The following is a 27,486-nucleotide window of genomic DNA, read 5'->3' as shown; positions in this document are numbered from 1 at the left end:
CGTCTGGATATAACATTTCGTCATATAGCTATTTGATAGCCTGGTTCTAAAGAATACTGCAGTGGCCGCCATGCCTTTCTCCCGGGATCTTCCCAACCCAGGAGTCGAACCCAGGGCTCCCACACTGCAGGCAGACTCTTTACAGTCTGAGCCACAAGGGAAGCTACTGGAGTGGGTAGCCTATCCCTTCTCCAGGGGATGATCCTGACCAAGGAATTGAACCGGGGTCTCCTGCATTGCAGGCAGGTTCTTGACCAGCTGAGCTACCAGGGAAGCCTGATTTTAGTTAGGAAGTATGACTGAACATGTACCACTGCTTTCGAAAGCCTGGATATGACATTTTGTGATACAGTGATTTGATGGCCTGGTTCTAAACTTATTTTGGTTTTTCATTTTAATCGTTGCCTAGTTGAAAAATATTCTTCACAAAGCAACACAGGTGCTTGTGGAAAAGCGTATTCATATACAAGTCTTATGCTTGATCAATACATTTCCATCTTCTGTAATGTTAATCTCTTTGTTTAACAAATTAAAGGAAGGTATGTAATAGTTATATTTTTACAGATGATCTTAAAACCCACCTAAAGACTTCATTTGGATAGTTTGTTAACAAATTAGAAAATTCACTTTTAAAGCACTTTTGATATTGACATATAAGAGTTGTACAGGTAAAATAAATCAGTCTTAATCTCAGGAACAAAAATCACATAGTGATGAAAATATCTTTAAACATGCACTTTCAAAATTCTTTCTCCAAACCATGAGTTTTCTTCAAAGGCCATTATTTCCTCATTTATTACCAAAAATATCACTTTCATTTCAAAAAGATTGACTAAGTGGGTATATTTTCTAAAAAAAAAAAAAAAAGCTGCTAGATAACATATCACCAATAGCCACTGTTTTTAGCTCACAATATATCTGAGAAAAAGTTCAAACCAGGATGGGGCATGCTGTTTTTCCATTTTTCCATTGTTCTTATTATTGACTTGAATTATTAGGACCATCTTGACCAGCAGTTTCTTTGCAGGAAACATTTTAAGTCACTTATACATTTTAAGAGTGTTAAATTATCATAATCAGTAATATAGTGTATAAATCCATTTCACCAAGAACATGCAAACTACAATACGTCACTGTAAGCTCAGAATGAGGTAGCTGCCACCAACTCTGAGTTACAGAGCTCCCACTCCTCTTGCAGACCACGTGATGCAGAATCCTCTACTTAAGTGATGAGTGACGGAGCCAGTGCTATGCTAAGTCACTTCAGTCCTGTCCAACTCTGTGCGACCCCAGAGACGGCAGCCCACCAGGCTCCCCCGTCCCTGGGATTCTCCAGGCAAGAACACTGGAGTGGGTTGCCATTTCCTTCTCCAATGCAGGAAAGTGAAAAGTGAAAGTGAAGTCGCTCAGTCGTATGCAACTCTTAGCGACCCCATGGACTGCAGCCTAACAGGCTCCTCCGTCCATGGGATTTTCCAAGCAAGAGTACTGGAGTGGGGTGCCACTGCCGGAGCAAGTATCAATCATATATTCACTACTAGCAAAGTTTAGTGTATTTGTATTTTCTCAAGATAAAATCTTAATAGAATTTGGAGTTCTAATATCTGGTGACTCAGTGTACAGTATCCACCTGCTGATGCAGGAAATGCTAGTTTGATCCCTGGGCAGGCAAGATCCCCAGGAGAAGGAAATAGCACTGGGAAATTCCATGGACAGAGGAGCTTGGCAGGCTACACTCCATGGGGTTGCCAAAGAGTCAGACACGACTTAGCGACTAAACAACAACAACAAAATGTTTTCTTCAGGCATCTTAAGGGACAGTCTTGCACTTCCCTAGAATGCACACACCATAATTTGGAAGTGACAGCAGGAAGCTGTCTCCTGTCAACAGTGCCACTGCATGGTCATCAGAGAGTAACATGATGCCTATGTTTTCCGCAGACCTCTATTCTTCCCATTAAGGGGACTCAAGCACTCACAGCTTTTCTCTTTCTGTTCTTCACTGTCCTTATTATCAAACTCAAATATACTAACACACAGGCACACTTTTAAACTCCATCTCTCGTTTCACTCTTATATCGCTCCTCCATGAATCTTCCTCTTCCCCACTCTTATTTTCCTGTGAACTGAAAAATTAATCCTTTCTTAGAAGCATAAACATAGTCATTAGTCACATGCCAAAGATAGAAACTCTCCTTTTTCATCTAAAACTAAACAATGAAAAGTAAAATGTTAGTCTCTCAGTCGTGTCCCCCTCTTTGTGACCCCATGGACTATAGCCTGCCAGGGTCCTCTGTCCATGGACTTCTCCAAGCAAGAATACTGGAGTGGGTTTTAACCACAGATATATAAACATATACATGCATAGACACATACACTCACACATACATATGCATTGTTGTTGGCCAGTCACTAAGTCCTGTTGGACTCATTGTGACCCCATGGACTGTAGCACACTGGATTCCCTGCCCTTCACTATAATACATGCATTTTATAAATATATACAATATGCAGTTAAGATTTCAACCTATGACTTCTGGGGGTACACACACAGCAGTAGTTATGGTAAATTCTAGAAACAACACTTTTTAAACCACAGACACATAAACATAGATATGTACATACACATATACTCACTCTCTGGTGCCTCAGATGGTGAAGAATCCACCTGCAACCTGGGAGACCTGAGTTCAATCCCTGGGTTGGGGAGACCCCCTGGAGGAAGGCATGGCAACCCACTCCAGTATTCTGGCCTGGAGAATCCCATGGACAGATGAGCCTGGCAGGCTACAGTACAAGGGGTTGCAGAGTCAGACATGACTGAGCAACTAAGCACAGCACACATACACACTTACATATGCACACGTATGTAAGTAATATACACAGTAACTGCCAGGTGGTCAGGACCACATGGCTACGAGCAGAAGCGCTGGATGCGCACAAGCGCCTACCTGCCCTGGGATCTGAGGGACATACGTCTTGCTGGAACTGTTTCAAGGTGTTTAGCCAAGTTGAGAGCGGTGCTTGAGAAGAAACTGCTAATCTTCCAAGCAAGAAGGTTCTTGGGAAGGGCTCCAGAGGCCTTGGTCCAGTCTGGCGGGTCTCTGAGGGTCCTAGTGGAAAATCAGACAGTAAAGAGCGATTTGTGACAGGGGCTGTTGTCTCAGTCCAAGTCGCCGAGGCAACAGCCCACGGCCTGGCCAAAGGACACAGCGAAACCCCAGCGGAAATGGTACAGATGCCACACAGACCATCAATATCTCCTGAATATCCAGAGGGTGTGACCACAGGTTGACCCTGGAGCTGGTCCAGACAATGAGGCTCCTCACCCTCCTCTAGCTTTAAAATGTACGCCCACAGGTCCTTCCCTGTGGAAGGGAGCCATTTTCAAGGAGGTAGTTTTGAGAGATTGGGGTGATGTTTAGACCCTTAGAATTGTTCAAACTTCTCTACAAAGTTGAGATTTTGAAGAGCAGGGGAGGAGATCTACTTGCAAGGATGAGCAAGTAGCATGTGATCATCACTTGTATAAATAAAAGTATTTGCAGTTGAAATCCTGCTGTTGTTTAGTTGCTAAGCTGTGTCTGACTCTTTTGTGACCACATGGACTGTAGGACTGCAGTCCTACAGGAGCCACCAGGCTCCTCTGTCCATGGGATTTCCCAGGCAAGAACACCAGGTCCACTAAACATAGTGCTTGGCAAAATATACTCGTGACTTGGATAAGCTAGGACCTTATCCAAGTGACCCAGTGATTCCCAGATACTATTTCAAAACTTCATAAGTGATTTCCATATGCCAGTTTCTGTTCAAAATCTCTGAATCCTCACAAGAAGCTGGTGAGGTAAATACTATCAGTATTATGATTTTACAAGTGACCAAAAAAAAAGTGACTTTCTTGAAGTTGCACAGCTAAAAAGTAGCTGGGCAATAACTATGAACCCAAATAGTCCACCCTTTTAACCTGGACCCTCTAGGCTATAGTGCCTGGCAACTTTATACCCTATCAACACATTCCTTTTAAAGAAGGAACCACTTTCTTCCTTTTCGGACCCCTCTCAAACTGGGTTTAGAATGTCCTCATAATCCCATTAAAATATAAACACCTCAGAGAAATGTGAAAACATTGAGTGCTAATAGCACAGCATGTGCTGTGCTTATTCTGATTTTATTCAAATAGAAAGTGGAACTGCAAAAGAAAATCAAGTGCTAAGAAAGATAACTCCAGGCACCATGTCTGGCTCACCCTGTGGCATTCTACTCACGAATATATATGGTCACCAAGAGGAAAATTAACATGCCCAAATCGTTACCCCAGAGGTATATAATATGTGGCACTAAGAATTATTTTATTCTGCTAAGGGGCCCATTTTATACTCAACTCTTCATTTCTCCAGCTCCTTATGAGCCTGTGCTGCAGAAGCTCTCTATCCCCAAGTGGAAATGCTCATTTACCCCACTTATCTGAGGGGGCAACAGGTCAAGATAACACGATGTACTGAGAAGTGACTGGGTCCTTCCAAGCTTTCCATGTCCTCAGAGTAATAAGTCCAGAGGACCCCTGACTCCTGCCAGGACCCAAGCATAACACCCATTCCAGGGTCTCCCCACAGCCTGGAGACTTCCCTTCCCCACCAGACCAAAGCTCCATGAAGACAGCAGAGCATTTACCCTCTTCGCTGTCATAGCCACAGTGCATAGCTCAGAGCCTCTCCTGTCAGGTATTCTCAATAAATACCCAGCGGACGTAAGGTCTGCTTGCAGCCCGTGGTGCAGATGAAGATGTTTTTGTCCCCCAAGGGACACTGGACAGTGTCTGGAGAAGTTTTGTCATCACACCTCGTGAGGAGCGGGTGGAGAGGAGTGAGTGGTACTGTGGTCGACCTGGTAGAGGTCAGGGATGCTGGGAAAGCCCTAGGATGCACAGGACAGCCTCCATAACAAAGAATTTCTCAAAGCATCAACCCTGCTGAGGCTGAGAATCTCTGTTCTAATCCACTGCATCCCTTTGATTAATGAAAAAACGGAGAACTGAAGAGATGGTATTTCTGACTCAATCTTGCCCACCAGAACAGTGGCAGAGTCAGATCCGGAGCCTGACTCCCAGATCAGGCTCGTTTCCTCACTGATTAATACTCCAGAAATCAGGACAAGTCTCTTCAGAGCATTGGTGTGGTTTCTCAGGCCAAACAAACTCATGCTAAAAAGAGAATCTTAGATTAGAGCATGATTCCCTGCTATTTTCATTAAAAAACAAAAACAAAACAAAACAAAAACAAAAAACCCACATAGCTTATTTTCCTTTAGTTTTCTACACTGTCGAGACATTGGTTTTTTATCACTCATTTTTTTCTAAAGATGGGTTAATAGCTGGTTGTGTGCTGTGCTAAGTTGCTTCAGCTGTGTCTGACTCTTTGTGACCCCATGGACCATAGCTCACCAGGCTCCTCTGCCACCTGGGAAGCCCAATGGTTGGTTAAAGGGTGAAAAATTAAGGACAAGAAGGTGACTCCTGAGCTCTTTCTCTCTCATTCTCTTTAAAGAGAAACAAATGGAGAAGAGTTAGATCCGCTAACTTTGAACAGTAGTTGCACTTTTAACTTTTGTATTTTTCAAACTCTAAGCAACATGACCTGAGCTCAAGCATCTCCTGAAGCCGCTGACCATCCCCCTGGCTGCCTTGTTTTCACAAGTGCTCTCAGGCTCCAGGAGGAGGCAGAGTGGAAGACAAGCAGAAGCTAAACCTTAGGGTCTAGACACCTCTGCCACTTACTCGGGCAAACTCAAGAGCCTCTCTGAAACTGAATTTTCTTATGAAAATGGAAAATTTCTTAAAGGAAAAACAATTATAGGGATGTTAAAAAAATGTAAAGATGAATTAAGTTCCTCCTGAAAAGACTGAGCACCTACTTGGTGAAGAGAACAGATGTCTGCTTTTAACTGTCAACAGAGCTTTTACTTTTTTTCTTCCTTTTCATCCTTCAAAAGACTAAACATACCAAGGCAAGAATTAATCGCTAAAATATATGCCTCACCCTCCTCTCCCTCTCCAGTCAGTAACCCCTAAATTCTTCAGGCACTACAACATGATATTGAACAGTTTGCTCTGGGAGCTAACCTGATGACTTTTGTCTGTTACCGGCTCCATAGATCTGTTAACACTGATTATCTAGTGTGGATTTGTTACTGCGCTAGACATTCCCTGGTGGCTCAGACAGTAAAGAGTCTGCCTGTGGTGCAGGAGACCAGGGTTCAATCCCTGGGTCGGGAAGCTTCCCTGGAGAAGGAAATGCTGACCCACTCCAGTAGTCTTGCCTGGAAAACCCCATGGGTGGAGGAGTTTGGCAGGCTGCAGACCATGGGGTCACAAAGAGTCGGCCACGACTGAGTGACTTCACTTTCACTGTCACTTTAGACATTAACAAGGAGGGAGGGAGCGACCGACAGGAAAGACTGATCTATACCCTGCCCTCAGGAAACTCACAGTTTACTGAAGAGACAAGATGAGAGCACATACAATCCAAAACCACGAACAATGGGGTGCATGTATGTCTGAGACAGATAATTCTTCCACACTTTCAAACATCAGAATCCATTTGTGGTTGGGTGCACGTGCTAACTAACGTTAGTTCAGTTCAGTTGCTCCGTCCTCTCCGACTCTTTGCGACCCCACGAATTGCAGCACGCCAGGCCTCCCTGTCCATCACCAACACCCGGGGTTCACTCAAACTCAAGTGAACCCATCCACCGAGTCGGTGATGCCATCCAGCCATCTCATCCTCTGTCGTCCCCTTCTCCTCCTGCCCCCAATCCCTCCCAGCATCAGAGTCTTTTCCAATGAGTAATTAACGTTAGACACCCTTCAAACATCACTTGCTGTTGGACACATGCGCTGACGTTAGACACCTCCTCGGAGAAGGCAATGGCACCCAACTCCAGTACTCTTGCCTGGAAAATCCCACGGACAGAGGAGCCTGGTAGGCTGCAGTCCATGGGGTCGCGAAGAGTCGGACACGACTGAGCGACTTCACTTCCAATTTTCCCTTTCAGGCACGGGAGAAGGAAATGGCAACCCACTCCAGTGTTCTTGCCTGGAGAATCCCAGGGACAGGGGAGCCTCGTAGGCTGCCGTCTCTGGGGTCGCACAGAGTCGGACACGACTGAAGCGACTTAGCAGCAGCAGCAGCGAACATCACTTTCGGTTTGGCGCATGCGCTGACGTTAGACACCCTTCAGGATCACTGGCGGTTGGGAATCACTAGCGGTTGGGCACGTGCACTGGAGTTAGACACCTTTCAAGGATGAAAAGCATTCAAGGAGAGTTTTCAGGGAGGAACACATTTCAGCAGGAGAGAAAAGCCAGGTTACAGAAAGCAGAGAGCATTGGAATGTAAAAAAAACGCTTTCCCAGGAGGGCAGGCTCTGCAAAGGGGCCTAATGTGACTGAAGATAAAAGCAAATAAGCTTAGAAAAGAGAAATGTACCTGTTTTTTGTTTTTTTTTTTTTAATTTATTCCCTATTATTTTATTTATCCCCTAGGCAGATGGGAACTGCTCAAGATTTTGGAGCAGTAAAGGATACAAACTGAGAAATGTGCTTTCCAGACGATGGTTCTTTGGCAACTCTAGATAGAACAGATGAGTCGATTGGTTCAGGGCAGGGAAGAGACTGTAAAAACATAGTGAAGCTCTTCAACTAAGACCAGTTCATTTTCTCCTTGGTTTGAATTAGAAGTAGGGTCTGATGTTTGGAAGGGGTCTTAAAGGTCACTTGGTGCAACCTTGGACCCTGTGGCAGACAGTAGTGAGAGGGTCACTGGGACACAGAAATGACCCAAGGGGATGGTGAAGAGCTCAGCTCCACAGCAGACAGAGAGGTGCAGGGGAAAGACCTCAGGCCTGGGCACCCGTCTCTCCTGCCCAGTGAGCAGAGCAACCTCAGGCAACCTCAGGCAGGCTACTACTCTCTGGGTCTTGGTGCCCTTCTCTGTGAATATTAACTTTCAACAGACAGAGATGTACTGATATCAAAATTATATCTCCTACCCACTGTAGCCTGGGCTACCTAGGTGGCACTGGCAGTAAAGAACCCGCCTGCCAACACACGAGACATAGGAGACACGGATTTGATCCTTCGGTCAGGAAGAGACCCTAGAGTAGGGCATGGCAACCCCCTCTAGCATTCTTGCCTGGAGAATCCCATGGACAGAGGAGCTAGGAAGGCTGCAGTCTACAGGATTGCACAGACTCAGACACAACTAAAGTGACAGCACACGCACCCACTGTGGCCTAGCACGGGAGACACACACCACCTCTTGGTTGCAGCCAAAATCTTCCTGCTTTTTTCACTCATCCATAGGACCAAATTTCATCTCCTAAAAACACACAGGGCATGTTTGATACCAATTTTCTAAGCCAAATACTAGACGATAGAAACCATAGAAATTCTAGTTTAGAATTGTTTTCAATGTATTATTTTGCTATTTGCCTGTTAGACATGACTGATGACATACCTGAAAGATGAGTATGCTAGGAGTTACAGGTGTAAAATAGTGAAATATTTGATCTGCAAAGGCCAAGGGGAAAGTCAGAGCTAGGAAGGGAAAACATAGCTTTAAAACCTGTGTGCCATTTGAAGAGTTACTTAATTTTGGTAACTTCTATGCCTTCTCTTTGTAAATTCAAGTCTTGGGAAATTTTCTGCAAAAAGTCCTTGATTTAGCATTATCTACATAAAGGCCTTAATTTACATAGTATTTGCTAAATTGAGGACCTCCGGGTGAATTTTATTTTATTCATTTTCTTTTTAAAGCCTGGTGCTTTTTATCACCTCTTCTAATCATTTAATGTATTGGTTTGCAATTTGGGGTAAGACTTTTAAAAAATCAGTACTTTTTCATTGATGTTTTAGCTGTGCATTTGCCTTTTTATTGAACATGTGAAGTTGTACTGTGGCTCATGCAATAGCTATCACTTAAGCATTTCTTACTTTCCATTAGTGCTATAACAGACCACTGTGTATTTACTTCTCACTGTTTGAGTTTCCTGTTTTGTTTCATACTATTCACATTCTTATTTTAAGTGCCTTTTAATTTTAACAGTTCACTTTTTACAATGCTGTTTTAGTGAAGTTATTTATTAAATAAAGATGCTTAAAATATTTAAAAAAAAAAGAAAAGAAAAGAAACCATGTTGCCACAAGTCTTATCTTTGCTAAAGAAGATTAAATATCACCCTCCTCAGATAACATATTTTCCAAAGCACTTATCTCTGCAATTCCTAATACACGCACTGTGATGCCTAAAATGGTCTTCAAAATAAAACCATATTCCTGTGTACAGTGAGGGTTAGGCTCTCTCTAATGCAGTTCTGAGTATTTCACTCCTACAGAGGAGTTCATTTGGCTAAGAGGAAGAGAGGGGTTCTGTTGCTGACCTCTAGAGACTTCTGAACCCTTTTGCATTCCTCCACACTCTAGTCTGACAAATTCTCAAGTGTACTCTAGGACAAGGCATTGGGAGAAAAAAAAAAAATGAGAACCACTGGTTTAAGACACATGTATCAGTGTTTGGCTGACTACCCAAAATAAACTACGATTAACAAGATTAAAACAACTTCAACACTTCATGTTAAAGAGGCAGGGATAAGGTCTCTCTAAGGTAGTGCATAAAAGAGCAGAGCAGTTTTCAGTACAAGCAGCCTGATCTTGGGACCCTTGGCCTCCCATAGCTGGAAAGAAATAAAACAGGTGGGAGCACATCATGCCTGTCCCATCAGTGTGGAGAACAGACTTCTTCTGCTTTTGAAAAGCGGAGTCTCTCTTCCCTGACCCCACGGCCCACAGCAAACACACTCAGCAACATGCATTATTGACCCCTCACTCTGGACCAGGTTCTGTGTGAGGTCTTACAGATGGTAAGGTGATTAAACCATCACTGTTGCTCTCAAGCAGCTGGAAGTCTGACTGAGGAGACTGTTAGAGAACAAGAAAGATTAAGGCAATATAACCTGGTACATGAAACAAGGATAATCAGAACCTAGATTTTGTACTTAAGGTCTAAGCACGGGGCCAGAACAGCTGTTAAGAGCTAGGGTGGAGATTTCATTCAGAGTGCCATTGGCAGTAGCAAGCCGTCAGGGACATCTCAAAACTAAAATTTCACAAGGATTTCACCAGGCTGAAAGATCAGGCAGGGAATTCCACGCCAATGGAATAACATGCCCAAAAGCTTACTGGTAGGAAAGCCCAAAGATTATCAAGGAAAAGGCAAATATACCTATGGGCTTTAGAATCCCTAAATCACGTGGAGTCAAAGACAGGCTTTTAACCATGGAAATTACACAAGAGATTACAGTGGAATCCTCCAGAACCGTGTAGAGAAGGAGGTGGAGGAGCGACTCCAGAGTCAGGGAGAGCTGTTAGAAGACATGAGACCAGGTCACAGATGGAGCCCTGGATTAGGACAGTGTCTTTAGGGATAGAAAAGAGATGGTGGGTTTGGTAGATATTTTGGACAAATAGCTGAATCCAGAGGTACCACATTCTTGAGTAAATATTTGAACATGACGCTGTGCTACCGTTGAGGGCCCAACTATTAAAGGAAAGGACGGGTCCTAATATCTCCCAGTTGAACTACTGTGAAAAAGATGAACTACTGTGAAAAAGAGCCACCTTATTCAGGCATCTGTGCTGTGCAAAGATGCCAGGAGAAAATGAAATACTTTATTTTACTATGTATTTATGAAGCACTTCACTCATCCTAAATCCTCATTTATTGACAGGCACTGGAATACACTCCCTACATACATAATCTCACTATCTTAAAAAAGTTTTTAAAAGCAAGTTTTATCATTTTACATATTTATAAACAATAAAGCCTAGTTTTATTGTTTAAGTACCTTACCCAAAGTCACAGTTAATAAACTGCTGGCTTACACATACAGAGAAGCAAAGCAAGAAAGTATTTCAACAAATATTAAATTGAATTTTAAAATCTCTGCATCCCAGAAGTTTACGTGGACCAGTCTCTGACCATTAAATAAATCCCCAAAAGAGATAAGTTTCTTTCATACATTGCTGGTGGAAATGAAAATTGGTGTGCTCCATCTGGAAGGGAATTTGGAGATAAGTTAACAAAATTTCATACACACCGACCTTTTGACTCAGCAATTTCACTTCTAATCCAGCAGCTACACCTTCAAAAATATGAAAGTAAATGTGAACATTTCTTCAGCATTGCTTGCATATGCAAAATACTGGAAACAACCTAAATGTCCACAAATTGAAGAGTTATTGAATAAACTATACTCCATCCATACACTGAATGGTAGACAGCCGTTAAAAAAGAGAGGTGTGTGTGGGAGGCAGGGGGTGGGGTGGGGGGGGGACAATTTCCCCGAATTGGTATGGAATGACTTTAATGATCTGATTTTTAAGTCAAAAAGAGCTATCTAAACTGTTTTCTGTAGAGTATGTTATAGCAAGAATCCTGTTAGGTCATTTTAGCCAGATCCCCTTTTTCTCCCCGTAATGTTTTTGCAACCACTGCCTTACTCTCTGGCTATAAATTCCCACTGGTCCAGGTTGTACACAGAGTTGAGCCCAATCTCATGACTCCATTGTAAAATCCCACTACAGTGGTCCCTCCACCTACCATGATGGTCCTGAACAAAGCCTGCCTTACCATCTGTAACACACATCATGGAGTATTTTTTTCTTTAAGATTAGCAAATTTGTTTTTGATGCAAGAGTGTGAGTTAGAAATTCGGAAACTAGTTTACGTGTATACTTGGATTATAGTAAGTAAATCTGTGGTGAAAAATGTGGGCCAAGTTTCTCCCAGTCAGAGAAAGGAGTTATAAATAAGGAAAGAAAGTAACAAGACATCCAGTGATGTGGGACTGGGTTTAGGACTAGTAGTATAAACTCATACTTTTAATATGTGTGTGCGTAAATAGATACAGAAATGAATATTTTTCATTAGTAAATAATTCATTTCATAGCTATCTTTCCTGAGAAATCCTAGAAGCAGTAACATATCAGTAGCAATAACTATAAGCAGTGCCCATCTTTTGGTTTATAAATAGCATTATTTGATAAAAGGAAATAGAGATCCTTAAAGATATAGGAAGTTGGAGGACAGAAGCATTAAAAATTATATGTGTAAGATGAGCCTGGAATATTTATGGAACCAAAAATTAAGAAGGAAACGTTCAACAAATGATGTGAACATCTTGAGAAAGACACATGGGCTAAATTGAATAAGCTCCCACTGACTAAATCTGGGACAGTTTGAGCAACAAAATAAATACAAGTATAGTGATGGGTTATAACCCATAGACTAAAATAATATCCATGAATCCATACTAATACAAAAAATAAATGAATAATAAGTGGAGATGAAGGACTTGCTCTTCCTGACAGTATAATTCAATTAATAATTTGATAAGGAATGATGAAAATTTAAAATGACCATTAGTAAACACCACAGTGAACACTGATGCAGAGAAGTAATCATTGAAGGATGCTAAAGTTAATGGGCAAAAGTGAGATGAGAAACAGGACACTTGAATAGTCCCAAAGTATCTCCCCACAAGATATTTATTCATGACAAATGCGAAAACACATTTACAGTGGATAATTCTATCATTCAGCACCTTAACCAAGTGATCAAAATCGATATCATTAGTGGCACAAACTGTAGTCATGCACCTTCTGAAATGATGCACAGACAAGGATAAAGGTCATAACATCACTTCAGTAGTGATCTTGCCAAAAATATTCTATCCATCTAATCAGACAAATCCAGGCTGAGGGACACTTGATAAGGTAATTAGTAGACTGTTGTTGTTTAGTTGCTAAGTCGTGTCCAACTCTTTGCAACCCATGGACTGTAGCCCATCAGGCTCCTCTGTCCATAGATTTCCCCAGGCAAGAATACTGGAGTGGGTTGCCATGTCCCTCTCCAGGAGATCTTCCCCACCCAGGTATCAAAGCCACGTCCCCTGCATTGGTAGGCGGATTCTTTACCACTGAGCCAGCTGCTGCTGCTGCTAAGTCACTTCAGTCGTGTCCGACTCTGTGTGACTCCATAGAAGGCAGCCCACCAGGCTCCGCCGTCCCTGGGATTCTCCAGGCAAGAACACTGGAGTGGGCTGCCATTTGCTTCTCCAATGCATGAAAGTGCAAAGTGAAAGGGAAGTCGCTCAGTCGTGTCCGACTCTTCGAGACCCCATGGACTGCAGCCTACCAGGCTCCTCCGTCCATGGGATTTTCCAGGCAAGGGTACTGCAGTGGGGTGCCATCACCTTCTCCAACTGAACCAGCAGGGAAGCCGAATAACCACTGGATAGTATTTCTCAAAAGTGTCAAGGTCATCGTGAAAAAGGAAAGAAAGAAGGAAGGAGGAGGCAAGAAAGGAAAGGCAGAAAAGAAAGTAACAAAAGACCAAAGATTTCACAGATTGGACACACTACAAAGACAGATAACCAAGTTAATCAAGAAGTCTAAACTGGATCCTAGACTGCAAAAAGGACTGAACCGGTCTAGTGGAACAACGGATAAAATTCAAATATGGTCTATAATAACTACTACATCAGTGTTAATTTCCTGATTTTAATCTTTGTAATGTATAAGATATTCACATTAGTAGAAGCTGGTTGGAGGCAGCTGGTTGAAGGTATTATTTTTCCAGTTTCTATAACTCCTAAATTCTTTCAAAATAAGAAGTGAAATACATACATATCCAAAATTCCAAAATGGTCTTATTGCTGTTGTTTCGTCATTACGTCATGTCCGACTCTTTGTGAACCCATAGACTGTAGCCCACCAGGCTCCTCTGCCCATGCAGTTTCCCAGGCTGGAGAATACTGGAGTGGGTTGCCATTTTCTTCTCCAAGAATCTTCCCAACCTAGGGATCAAACCCATATCTCCTGCATTGGCAGCTGGGTTCTTTACAACTGAGCCACCAGGGAAGTCCACATTAGTACCATACTGTTCTGGTTTTTACAGCTTTGTAGTATATTTGACGGAGAAGGCAATGGCACCCCACCCCAGTACTCTTGCCTGGAAAATCCCACGGATGGGGGAGCCTGGTGGGCTGCCGTCTATGGGGTCGCACAGAGTTGGACACGCCTGAGTGCCTTCACTTCCACTTTTCACTTTCATGCACGGGAGAAGGAAATGGCAACCCACTCCAGTGTTCTTGCCTGGAGAATCCCAGGGACAGGGGAGGCTGGTGGGCTCCCATCTTGGGGTCGCACAGAGTTGGACACGACTGAAGCGACTTAGCAGCAGCAGCAGCAGTATATTTGAAATTGAGAAGTCTGAGTCCTCCAACTTTGTCCTTTTTCTAAATTGTTTTGGCTATCCTGGGTCTCTGTATTTCCATAAGAATGTTAGGATCAGCTCATCAATTTCTGCAAAGATGCTGGGATTGGGTTGAATCTGTAGATCAATTTGCTGTCATGTGAATAATACTAAGTTTGTGATCTATCAGTATATGATGCCTTTTCATTTATTTAGGTCTTCTTTAATGTCTATAAAAAACCTTTCTGTGGTTTAATACTGTTCATTTTTAAAAACTCTTCTTCCCTCTATGATTAAGTGCTTTTTAACTTTACTCATTTAACATGGATCTGTTTCTGTATCTAATTATACTTCACGACCTATGTCTATTCTGCACTGATACTGCACTATTTTACTTACAACAGCTTTGCAGGACACTTTGAAATCAGATAAGGAAAGTCTTTCTATACTTCTAATAATTCGTTTTTCTCAAAGTCTCTTGTCCTCACTCATTCTCCCATATGAATGTCAAAATTATCTTAAGCTCTGAAAGAAAGAATTCTACAGCAATCTGAATTGGAGGTACATGTTCCGGTTCATTTAAGGGACTGGACTCCTTTATAGCACTGAGAATACCTTTACTTGTTCAACTTTTCTGTTATTTGTGTTTCAACAATGTGTTATATTTTTCTTTATGGGTTCTGTGAGGGCTAATTTTACACATCACTTCTCACCCATACCTGATCAGGTGACATTTTAGTGAGACTTTGGGCTTGGAATAGATGTTGGAATGGCTTAAGACTTCTAGGGATGTCGAGATGAGGTGAGTGTATCTTAATAGCACATGACAAGGACATGAATCTGGGCGGGGGTGGGCAAAAGATGGAATGTATAGACCAAACTGTTTCCCCTCAAAATGTATATACTGAAGCCCTAACCACCAATTTGACTGTATTTGGACATAGGGTCTATAGTTAGTATAGATTAGTATACTATAGTATATAAGAAAGCCTTCTTCAGCGATCAATGCAAAGAAATAGAGGAAAACAACAGAATGGGAAAGACTAGGGATCTCTTCAAGAACATCAGAGATACCAAAGGAACATTTCATGCAAAGATAGGCTCGATAAAGGACAGAAATGGGATGGACCTAACAGAAGCAGAAGATATTAAGAAGAGATGGCAAGAATACACAGAAGAACTGTACAAAAAAGATCTACACAACCCAGATAATCACGATGGTGTGATCACTACCCTAGAGCCAGACATCCTGGAATGTGAAGTCAAGTGGGCCTTAGAAAGCATCACTACGAACAAAGCTAGTGGAGGTGATAGAATTCCAGTTGAGCTATTCCAAATCCTGAAAGATGATGCTGTGAAAGTGCTGCACTCAATATGCCAGCAAATTTGGAAAACTCAGCAGTGGCCACAGCACTGGAAAAGGTCAGTTTTCATTCCAATCCCAAAGAAAGGCAATGCCAAAGAATACTCAAACTACCACACAATTACACTTATCTCACAGGCTAGCAAAGTAATGCTTAAAATTATCCAAGCCAGGCTTCAGCAATATGTGAACCGTGAACTTCCTGATGTTCAAGCTGGTTTTAGAAAAGGCAGAGGAACCAGAGATCAAATTGCCAACATCCGATGGATCATCAAAAAAGCAAGAGAGTTCCAGAAAAACATCTATTTCTGCTTTATTGACTATGCCAAAGCCTCTGACTGTGTGGATCACAATAAACTGTGGAAAATTCTGAAAGAGATGGGAATACCAGACCACCTGATCTGCCTCTTGAGAAACTTATATGCAGGTCAGGAAAGAACAGTTAGAACAAGACATGGAACAACAGACTGGTTCCAAATAGGAAAAGGAGTATGTCAAGGCTGTATATTGTCACCCCGCTTATTTAACTTCTATGCAGAGTACATCATGAGAAACGCTGGACGGGAAGAAGCACAAGCTGGAATCAAGACTGCCGGAAGAAATATCAATAACCTCAGATATGCAGATGACACCACCCTTATCGCAGAAAGTGAAGAGGAACTCAAAGGCCTCTTGACGAAAGTGAAAGTGGAGAGTGAAAAAGTTGGCTTAAAGCTCAACATTCAGAAAACGAAGATCATGGCATCCGGTCCCATCACTTCATGGGAAATAGATGGGGAAACGGTGGAAACAGTGTCAGACTTTATTTTTCTGGGCTCCAAAATCACTGCAGATGGTGACTGCAGCCATGAAATTAAAAGACGGTTCCTCCTTGGAAGGAAAGTTATCACCAACCTAGATAGCATATTCAAAAGCAGAGACATTACTTTGCCAACAAAGGTCCGTCTAGTCCAGGCTATGGTTTTTCCTGTGGTCATGTATGGACGTGAGAGTTGGACTGTGAAGGCTGAGCGCCCAAGAATTGATGCTTTTGAACTGTGGTGTTGGACAGGACTCTTGAGAGTCCCCTAGACTGCAAGGAGATCAGCCCTGGGATTTCTTTGGAAGGAATGATGCTAAAGCTGAAACTCCAGTACTTTGGCCACCTCGTGCAAAGAGTTGACTCATTGGAAAAGACTCTGATGCTGGGAGGGATTGGGGGCAAGAGGAGCAGGGGACGACAGAGGATGAGATGGCTGGATGGCATCACTGACTCGATGGACATGAGTCTGAGTGAACTCTGGGAGTTGGTGATGGACAGGGAGACCTGGTGTGCTGCAGTCCATGGGGTCACAAAGAGTCGGACACGACTGAGCGACTGAACTGACTGACTGAGGGACAGGGAGGCCTGGAGTGCTGTAGTCCATGGGGTTGCAGAGTGGGACATGACTAGGTGACTGAACAACAATAACACAGCTGATTGACAATACTGTGATAATTTCAGGTGGCAAGAAAAGGGATTCAGCCATACATACACGTGTATCCATTCTCCCTCAAACACCTCTCTCATCCAGGCTGCCACATATCATTGTGTGGAATTCCTTGGGCTATACAGTAGGTCCTTGCTGGTTATCCATTTTAATTACAGCAGTGTAGCACTTTTTTCTAATCATCCATTTATCACCTTTTACCAGAGATCTTCATCTCTTCATAAGGCTTAGAGTTACTGTTGAGGATCTTTCATTCCAACCTGAAGGACTCCCTGCTCAGGAAGGTCGGGTGGTGGAGAATTCCCACAACTCTCATGAACTGGGAATGCCTCTATCACTGTTTCATTTTCGAAGGACAGTTTTGCTAAACATAGGATTCTTGGTTAACAGCTTCTTTCCTTCCACATTTCAAAGACACTGACCCATGTCATCTGACTTCTGAGGCTCCCAATGAGACATCTGCTCTTGATCCTCCTGGAATATCTTCCCTCAGCTTCATAAACATTAATAATGTACTTTACCAGTGTCTCACACAATAGAACATTTTCCTACAGTTTCATCAAGTCAGTTAAATCATCACTTTGTGACCAGAGATTAAGGAAAAAGAACTGAATATTTCAAGTGTAGACTTTATGAGGTCCTTTAAATTATTACTAATTATTCAAACTAGAAATGAAAAAGTTGCTGAAGCCTCCTACAGATTTTAATTTCTATCAAAGTGAATACCAGTCTCTAATATATTAAAAGAAAAACCTCTTTGGGACCTTTTTCCTAAGTGTAAAGGGGCATTGGACCTGAAAAGGGAGAAAACCACTGGGTTTATCCCCAGCCACGATTGGTCTGTTGCTTGCTCTGACCTCACAGGCAATCACTGTGATGAAACTCACAAAACACCCTTTATAAGACCCTCAGCTGGGTGCAGGTTTTTGTCCACAGAGCCCAGGAAGTTGATTTTGGTGACCTGATGGCTGGACCTACAGTTAGCGAGCTTTTGTCCATGATTTTGTTGATTTTTTTCCTTTTCCTCTCTTTTTTCTTTTTCTTTTTTTTCCTTTATCATTTTCTCATTTTTTAAATTTGTGCCTGATCATTTTCTTCTTTCATTTTTAGTTTCTCCTCATTCTTTTGTTTTTTTTTTTCCAATTTTTTCCCTTCATTTTCTCATTTTATCTTATTTTGTTTTAGTGCAGCTAGTATTAGTAGAGAGAGTATCATTGATATAGTTAGAATATTTGGCATAGATAATATTGTTAGCATAGATAGTATAGTTTGTGTTAGCACTGTTAGTACCACTGGTATACTTAGCAAAAGGTCGTATAGTTAATACTTGATTAGCATAGTTAGTGTTAGCACTGTTAGCACAGTAGTGAGCATTAATATAGTTGTATAGGACTGTTTGCATGTGCAGTATTGCTGGAACAGTTAGGATTCTTAGTGAGGGCTTAGTGGTAGTGAGTATACTTAGTGGTATAGTTAGTATAGTTAGGTAATTAGTATAGCTGGCAACCCACTCCAGTGTTCTTGCCTGGAGAATCCCAGGGACAGGGGAGCCCGGTGGGCTGCCGTCTATAGGGTAGCACAGAGTCGGTCACAACTGACGCGACTCAGCAGCAGGAGCAGCAGCAGCAGTGGTAGTTAATGGAGAAGGAAATGGCAACCCACTCCAGTGTTGTTGCCTGGAGAATCCCAGGGACTGGGGAGCCTGGTAGGCTGCCCTCTGTGGGGTCGCACAGAGTCGGACACGACTGAAGCGACTGAGCAGCAGCAGCAGCAGTGGTAGTTAGTATAGTTAGGGATGCAGGACCTCATGGCCATCTCCGCTAACAAGATTGCTCATATTGAGAATTATGAGATAGTTCAGACAATTGGTGAAGGCCACACTGCCAAAGTGAAGTTGGCCCAGCATGTTCTGATCAGGGGAGTGGTATCGATCAAGGCCATTCACAAGACAAATCAGAGCTTCTCCAGCTTACAGGAACTGTTTTGAGAGGTTAACAGCATGAGAATGTTAAACCACCCGAATACTGTCAAACTCCTGGAAGTGATTGATACTGAGGAGACTCTGTTTATACTATAGGAGTACCTCAGCAGCGGAGACAGGTTCACCCAGTTGGAGGCCAAAGGCCACGAGACAGATGGGGAGGCTCGAGGCCCGATCCGCCACCTGGTCTCGGCTCTGCAGCACTGCCACAAGGGGGCAAGGTGCACCAGGACTTCAAGCTGGGCAACCTCCTCCTCGATGCCAACAACAACGCCAAGATCTCCGACTTCAGCCTTAGTGACCAGAGGCCCCCAGGAAAGAAGCCAGACACTTTCTGCGGCAGTCCCGCGTTCATGGCCCCAGAACTCTTCCTGGGGATGCCTTACACAGGCCAGAGGAGGATGTGTGGAGCCTCAGCAGTACAACATGGAAACTGGATCCTTCCCCTTCAGAGGACAAGATTTCTGGGAGCTGCAGCAGTGTGTGCTTAGGGGGCAGTACCAGGTGCCGAAATACATATCCTATGAGATAACAGATTTACTAGACAGAATGCTAACGCTGATCCCTGCCAACAGAGGTACTTTAGTTGATGTTTGGCAGCATCCATGGGTGAACACGGGCCAGGAAGAGCCACTCCCGCCAGCCTGTGATGAGCACTCCCACCCGTGATACCTCCCGGGCCTCGGACCTCCGCCTCCGTCACTCGGCCTTTGGCCTCTAAGGGGGTAGACAGGTCTCCCCAACTGATATATTCCATTACCAGAAACAGTGGAGATGATATGGGCTGGTAGAGGGACCAGATCCAGGGCTTGGACGTACTCAGTTGTAGGGACAGTATGCACGTGAGTGAACCCAAGGTGAGGGCCCGCAACATTATTGTGAGGCCGGCCATTTCCTCCGATGTCAGCAACCGAGAACATACACCTCCCGCCAGCCCTGAGGTTTCCATGCTTATTCCCGCCTGGCTTTGGGAGACCATTCAGCAGCAGGAGAACCAGGAGTCAAGGGAGAAGACCAGAGAGCCTGCCACTCCCCCACCTTGCCCGGAGGCATGGACTGTCACCCCCAGCCCAGGCCCCTCCACTCACAACACCCACGATGCCGGCAGCGCCCAAGCCACCGATCCCACTAATGACTGGCACGACACGTGCAGGACCAGGTTCACCTGCGACTCTTGTGGCAGGCGTGACAGCAGCCACACCTGTGATACCAGCGTTACCTGTGATGCCAGAGACGCCTGCAACACCATCAGCCCGATACCTGCGATACCAGAGGTACCAGCCTCACCTGTGATGCCTGCAGCACCCGTGACACCAGCCACACCTGGGATACCAGCCTCACCTATGATGCCCTAGGCACCCAGGACACCACTGGGGCCTGCAACATAGATGACACCCATGACACTCACGATAACCTGCATCACCAGTAACACCTGCCTCACCCGTGACACCACAGGCACCCGTGACACCAGAGGCACCCGTGACACCAGCAGCACCTGCGACAGCTGTGAAACCAGTGGTATCAGCCTCGCCTGTGACACCTGCAGCACACAGGACACCACAGGAACTCATGACACCAGCGGCACCCGTGACATCAGGGGCTTCCGTGTTCACCAGCCACACCCGTGACACCAACCTCACCTGCGACGCCCTAGTCACCTAGGACACCACAGGTGCCTGCAACACAGATGTCACCCGTGGCACCCACAGTACCCGTGACACCAGTGTCACCCGTGACACCTGCCTCACCTGTGACACCAGCATCATCCATGACTTCAGTGAAGCCCGTGACGCCAATGAACCCATGACAGCTATGATACCAGCAGCACCAGCCTCACCCATGATGCCTGTGGCACCCATGACACAAGAGGGACCTGACAACAGCCACACCTGTGACATCGGCGTCACCTATGATGCCCTGAGCACCAGGACACCACTGGGGACTGCAACATACATGACACCCATGGCAACCGAGATACCTGTGACACCAGTGTCACCAGTGACACCTGCCCCACCCGTGACACCAGTGTCACCCGCGGACACGCATCGCCCACAACACTCACAGAACCCATGGCACACAGGACAACCACATCACCTGTGACACCTGCAACACCAATGGCACCCATGACATCAGCGGTGAAGTCCCTGAAGGAACCCACTGCCGCCCGGAGGTGCCTGATGTGGGAAGCTCCATCCTTGTTGGGCAGCCCGAGGATATGTCCCCAGTCACTCCCTCTGGCCTCACCAGAAAAAGAGGGGGGTGGCTGGGAGAATCTGGAGATGTCTCTCTAAATATATTTGCTGTGGCCTGCCCAGGAAGAGGGCTAATATTAAAGTGATACCAGAAACAGCCAATGGATGACCTGCCAAGCTCCCTGGGACCTGGTCATGTTCCCACCTGGATGATGGGATTCAAATCCAGCACCTCCACCACCTTCAGGAAAGCCTCCTATCCAAAACCCTGGCCAGCTCAGAGGATGCTCTGGGGTGGTCTGTGCAACCAGAAGAGGCACCACCCTGGCCTGGCTGCCCCTCCTCCCCTGCTGGGTGAAACTTCAGTGACTGGACTGTGCCGTGGGGCATGTCCCCCATTCCCCACACTTCTGCCTTTCATGGTGGTGGGGGAGGGTATAGTTATTGCCAAAACCTTGGTTCTTCACTTGCTGCAGACTTAAGGTGGTTTAGTGAACAGTTCATTAGTATAGTTAGTGTTAGCACTCTTAGTATAGTTGAGAGCATTAGAATAGATGTATAGCACTGTCAGCATACGCAGTATTGTTAGAACAGTTAGCATTCTTTGTGAGGGCTTAGTGGTACTTAGTATAGTTACTGGTATAGGTAGTATAGTTAGGTAATTAGTACAGCTGACTCGTAGTTAGTATAGGTAGGGATGCAGGACCTCGTGGCCATCTCTGCTAAAAAGGCGGCTCATATTGAAAATTATGAGATCCTTCACACAATTGGTGAAGGCCACTCTGTCAAAGTGAAGTTGGCCAGGCATGTTCTGACCATAGGAGTGGTAGCCATCAAGGACATTCACAAGACAAATCAGAGCTTCTCCAGCCTCCAGGAACTGTTTTGAGAGGTTAACAGCCTGAGAATTGTAAACTACCCGAATATTGTGAAACTCCTTGAACTGATTGATAGTGAGGAGACTCTGTTTATAGTATGGCAGTACCTCAGCGGGGAAGACGAGTTCACCCACTTGGAGGCCAAAGGCCACAAGACGGATGGGGAGGCCCGAGGCCCATTCCGCCAGCTGGTCTCGGCTCTGCAGCACTGCCACCAGGGGCCGAGGGGCCACCGGGACTTGAAGCCGGGCAAGCTCGTCCTCGATACCAAAAACACCACCAAGATCTCCACTTTGACCTTAGCGACCAGTGGCCCCCAGGAAAGAAGCCAGACACTTTCTGCAGCAGTCCCGTGTTCATAGCCCCAGAACTCTTCCTGGGAATGCCTTACACAGCCCCAGAGGTGGATGCGTGGAGCCTCAGAGGCGTCCTGTACACCATGGCAACTGTATCCCTCCCCTTTGGGGGACAAGGTTTCTGGGAGCTGCGGCAGCGTGTGCTTTAGGGGGCAGTAGTATCTATCCAATGAGATAACGGATTTAACAGAAAAAATGCTAACGCTCAATCCTACCAACAGTGGTACTTTAGATGATGTTTGGCAGCATTCATGGGTGAACATGGGCTAGGAGGAGCCACTCCCGTCAGCCTGTGATGAGCACTCCCACCCGTGATACCTCCCGGGCCTCGGACCTCCGCCTCCGTCACTCGGCCTTTGGCCTCTAAGGGGGTAGACAGGTCTCCCCAACTGGTATATTCCATTACCAGAAACAGTGGAGACGATATTGGCTGGTGGAGGGACCAGATCCAGGGCTTAGACGTACTCAGTTGTAGGGACAGCATGCACGTGAATGAACCCAAGGTGAGGGCCCGCAACATTATTGTGAGGCCGGCCATTTCCTCCGACGTCAGCAGCCAAGAATGTACGCCTCCCGTCAGCCCTGAGGTTTCCATGTTTATTCCCGCCTGGCTTTGGGAGACCATTCAGCAGCAGGAGAACCAGGAGTCAAGGGAGAAGACCAGAGAGCCTGCCACTCCCCCACCTTGCCCGGAGGCAAGGACCGTCACCCCCAGCCCAGACCCCTCCACTCACAACACCCACGATGCCAGCTGTGCCCGAGCCACTGATCACGCCGGTGACCGCCACAACACGAGCAGGACCAGGCTCACCTGCGACTCTTGTGGCAGGCGTGACAGCAGCCACACCTGTGATACCAGTGTTGCCCGTGTAACCAGAGACGCCCGCGACACCATCAGCACCTACGACACCTGTTATACCAGACGTACCAGCCTCACCTGTGACACCTGCACCACCCATGACACCCGCCATACCTGGGATACCAGCCTCACCTATGACGCCCTAAGCACCCATGACACCACTGGGGCCTGCAACATAGATGACACCCGTGTCATCTGTGACACCTGCGTCACCAGTGACACCTGCTTCACCCGTGACACCAGCATCATCGATGACTTCTATGATGCCCGTGATGCCAGTGAACCCATGATAGCTATGATACCAGCAGCACCAGCCTCACCCATGACGCCTGTGGCACCCATGACACAAGGGGCACCCATGACACAAGGGGCACCCGTGACACGAGCCTCACCTATGATGCCCTGAGCACCCAGGACACCACTGGGGCCTGTAACATAGATGACACCCGTGTCATCTGTGACACCTGCGTCACCAGTGACACCTGCCTCACCCGTGACACCAGCATCATAGATGACTTCTATGATGCCCGTGACGCCAGTGAACCCAGTGAACCCATGACAGCTATGATACCAGCAGCACCAGCCTCACCCATGACGCCTGTGGCACCCATGACACAAGGGGCACCCATGACACAAGGGGCACCCGTGACACCAGCCACACCTATGACGCCCTGAGCACCCAGGACACCACGGGGGCCTGCAACGTACATGACACCATGGCAACCGAGATACCTGTGACAACAGAGGCACCCGTGACACCAGTGGTGACCACAGCACCCAGGATACTCATGCTACTAACGTCACCCGTGACACCAGGGGTGCCAGCGACACAGATGGCACCCATGGCAACTGTGACACACATCACACCAGGGGCACCCATGACACCAGTGTCACCCGTGGCACCCACGTCACCCACAACATTCACAGAACCCACGGCACACAGGACAACCACACCACCTGTGACACCTGCAACACCAATGGCACCCATGACATCAGCGGAAAGTCCCTGAAGGAACTCACTGCCTCCCAGAGGTGCCTGATGCAGGAAGCACCACCCTTGTTGGGCACCCCGAGGATATGTCCCCTGTCACTCCCTCTGGCCTCACCTAGAAAAAGAAGGGGTTGGCTGGGAGTATCTGGAGACGTATATTTAAATATCTTTGCTGTGGGCTGCCCAGCAAGAGAGCTAGTAATAAAGTGGCGCCAGAAACAGACAGTGGATGACCTGACAAGCTCCATGGGACCTGGTCGAGTTCCCACCTGGATGATGGGATTCAAATCCAGCACCTCCACCGCCTAAAAGAAAGCCTCCTATCCAAAACCCAGGCCAGCTCAGAGGATGCTCTGGAGTGGTCTGGGCAACCAGAAGAGGCACCACCCTGGCCTGGCTGCCCCACCTCCCCTGCTGGGTGAAACTTCAGAGACTGGACTGTGCCCTGGGGCATGTCCCCCAACCCCCACACGTCTGTCTTTCACGTTGGTGGGGGAGGGGATAATGCTTGTCATCTCCTTGGTTCTTCATAGTCTTAATAAACTTTATGCTCCAGAAAGATGTATCATCCTCTGTTTTGCCTTCTCTCTGGTTAGAGAAGTGTGTTGTCATTTAGTACTTGGTGTTAATGACCTAAGAATTAGCACAATCATTCCCAAGAGCAACAATTGCTGCACTGCAGGGCAGACATGCAGAAAGAGTGTATTATCCCCCTGCACTGACATTACCTAATATTTTCAGAAGGGTCAAAGGGAACTTTTGATCCCTGCAGCCAGTGTTAATAGGACCGGGACGTCTGGGATAGGCTAATAAGTCCTGTGAACCAGCCGGTGTGCAGTGTGGTCAGGTCCCCAAGCTGATGAGTTTCTTGAATGTCCTGCAGGAGCTGGGTTCTCACCTTCTCCCATGGGGAAGGGCCCTGATGCATGAGGTTTTCAAAATGTTTTTGATGTGGATCATTTTTAAAGTCTATTGAACTTGTTACAATATTGCTTCTGTTTTACATTCTGGTTTTTTGGCCTGGAAGCATGTGGAATCTTTGCTCCCCAACCAGGGATTGAACCTGCAGTCCCCTGCGCTGGAAGGTGAAGTCTTAACTGCTAGACCACCAGGGAAGTCCCTTTTTCATCTTAATTTTTTTGATGTTTGGGTTTGACTACAGGGACTGGCTGATTATCAAAAATACTAGATTTGTCAGCGACCCCTGGTTCCCTGGTTCAAGGAGCCACTGAAAACATGGGTGACTGGAACATGGGCCAAGTTAGTGAAACAGATCTCTCACTGTAGATGGGGAGAAAGAGAGACATCGACAGACCAAACAACAATTATTTTAAATGGGTGGGAAGGACAGGAAGACTTGAATGGATTCTTCCTCTACTCGAACACAAACGTAGTCAGAGAGCAATGATCTCTGGATACATGGTACATCCTAATGGCAGTCAGGAAGAAATAAAGCAATCTGAGGTGAGGAGATGGGCTGGGCTGCTGGTCATCCCACATCTGAGATGACATTCTCAGCTGGCTTTTAGGTGAACCCTTCTATCTCAAATGAGGGACTTTAAGATTCGTTCACAGTATAACCACTTTCAGCCATCACTTTCTCTGATATACATCATTCATACGCACAGAGTTAAATGTGCTCATTTTGGATATTTCCTGAAAACCAACTCACTAATTCACAAAGCCTTGGGAGTATCTCCCTACAAGATGCTTATTAATTACAAAGTTAAAATTTAAATCTACATTGGAGAACCCTCACAGACACCACCCTAAACACATGGTCAAAGTCTACCTCACTAGTAATAAAATGTGTCAACGTCCTGTACCTTTTTGGAGCTTCCCTGGAGCTCAGCCATAAAGAATCTTCCTGCCAATGCAGGAGACATGGGTCTGAGTATTCAATCCCTGGGTCAGGAAGGTCCCCTGGAGAAGGAACTGGCAATCCACTCCAGTATTCTTGCCGGGGAAATCCCATGGGCAGAGGAGCCGGATGGGTGATAGTCCATGGGGTCTCCAAAGAGTCAGGCATGACTGAGCAACTAAATAACAACAAAGTATGCTATAGAAGAATTTCCATAATAAGGTTAGTTCACACATCTTCCACCTCATATCATTACCCTTTTCTTTCCTTTTGTGGTCAAAACATGTAAGATCTACTCTGGTAACAACTCTCAAGTATACATTACAATTCTCTATGGTATTAGAGTCACCATGCTATATATTAGACCCCTAGAACTTAGTCATCTTATGTTTATGTCCTTCAACCAATACCTCCCCAACCCCCTCCCTCCTCAAACAACAAACATTCCTCCAAGAGTTTGGCATTTTTAGATTCCACATACATGTGAGATCATACACTATTTGTCTTTATCTGAAGTATCTCACTTAGCATATGCCCTCAAGCTTCATCCATGTTGTCACAAATGGGAGGATTTCCTTCTTTCTCATGGCTGAATAATATGCCACCATACATATACATATAGAATACATATGAATATATATATATATACACACATACATATATATATACACACACACCATAGATTTGTTATCCACCTTTATTCATCTGTCAATTGACACAGATTCTTCTATTTCTTGGTAGTTTCAAATAATGCTGCAATGAACACTGGGGTACAGAGAGCACTTCAACATACTGATTTCATTTCCTTTGGCTTATTTCCCAGAAGTGGGGATGCCAGATCATATGGGAGTTATCTTTCACTTTTGGGCTTATTATTGTAACTGTTTTCCATAACGGCTAGGCCACTTTCCTTGGATTCTAATCTCAGCTCTGCCACATATTAGAAGGACGTAACCTTCCTGAACCTCAATTTTCTTTGTCTATAAAAATGAGACAGATTAGACTAAATAAAATGACAGTTAAAGGAAAGGCATTTTGGCAGTCCTTGTACTAGGTTTAAGGAAGACAGATGACTGAATCATAGTAGGTGCCCTCTGGATTGCTCGAGCATGATCTCCAGGTTCCGTTTTATCTTCAGCTTAAGAAGCTCTATGGTCCAGTTATTAAAATTGTAGGTTCTGGGGTCTAATCTAGGACACTGTTTAAAAACTGGCCCTGCCGTTAACT

General features: G+C 45.3%; 3 protein-coding genes across 4 annotated transcripts in view; 2 read left to right on the top strand and 1 right to left on the bottom strand.

The window, feature by feature from the left end:
- LOC147359637 (uncharacterized) overlaps positions 1–24,957 on the top strand; it is a 37,635-nt gene extending 12,678 nt beyond the window's left edge. Inside the window, exon 2 of the mRNA XM_086337234.1 lies at positions 19,219–24,957. Within this exon, the coding sequence (XP_086193360.1) occupies positions 23,031–23,813 (783 nt within the window). The 5' untranslated portion in view covers positions 19,219–23,030 and the 3' untranslated portion in view covers positions 23,814–24,957. The remainder of the gene's footprint in view (positions 1–19,218) is intronic.
- LOC147359629 (uncharacterized) overlaps positions 1–27,486 on the top strand; it is a 675,420-nt gene that overhangs the window by 276,738 nt on the left and 371,196 nt on the right. The gene's annotated exons all lie outside the window — the stretch shown is intronic.
- The window catches only part of LOC147359635 (uncharacterized), a 63,840-nt gene that overhangs the window by 9,748 nt on the left and 26,606 nt on the right, over positions 1–27,486 (bottom strand). The window contains exons 4-5 of the mRNA XM_086335655.1: positions 2,952–3,113; positions 2,638–2,787 (exon numbers count right to left, since the gene is read on the bottom strand). The gene's annotated coding sequence lies outside the window, so the exon portion shown is untranslated. The remainder of the gene's footprint in view (positions 1–2,637; positions 2,788–2,951; positions 3,114–27,486) is intronic.

Source organism: Bos grunniens, chromosome 14, assembly GCF_055505025.1.
Source record: "Bos grunniens cultivar Pamir isolate PY7600 chromosome 14, Bosgru_T2T1.0, whole genome shotgun sequence".
In the NCBI taxonomy this organism is placed as follows: Eukaryota; Metazoa; Chordata; class Mammalia; order Artiodactyla; family Bovidae; genus Bos; species Bos grunniens.
This window is presented reverse-complemented; position numbering and strand designations above follow the sequence as displayed.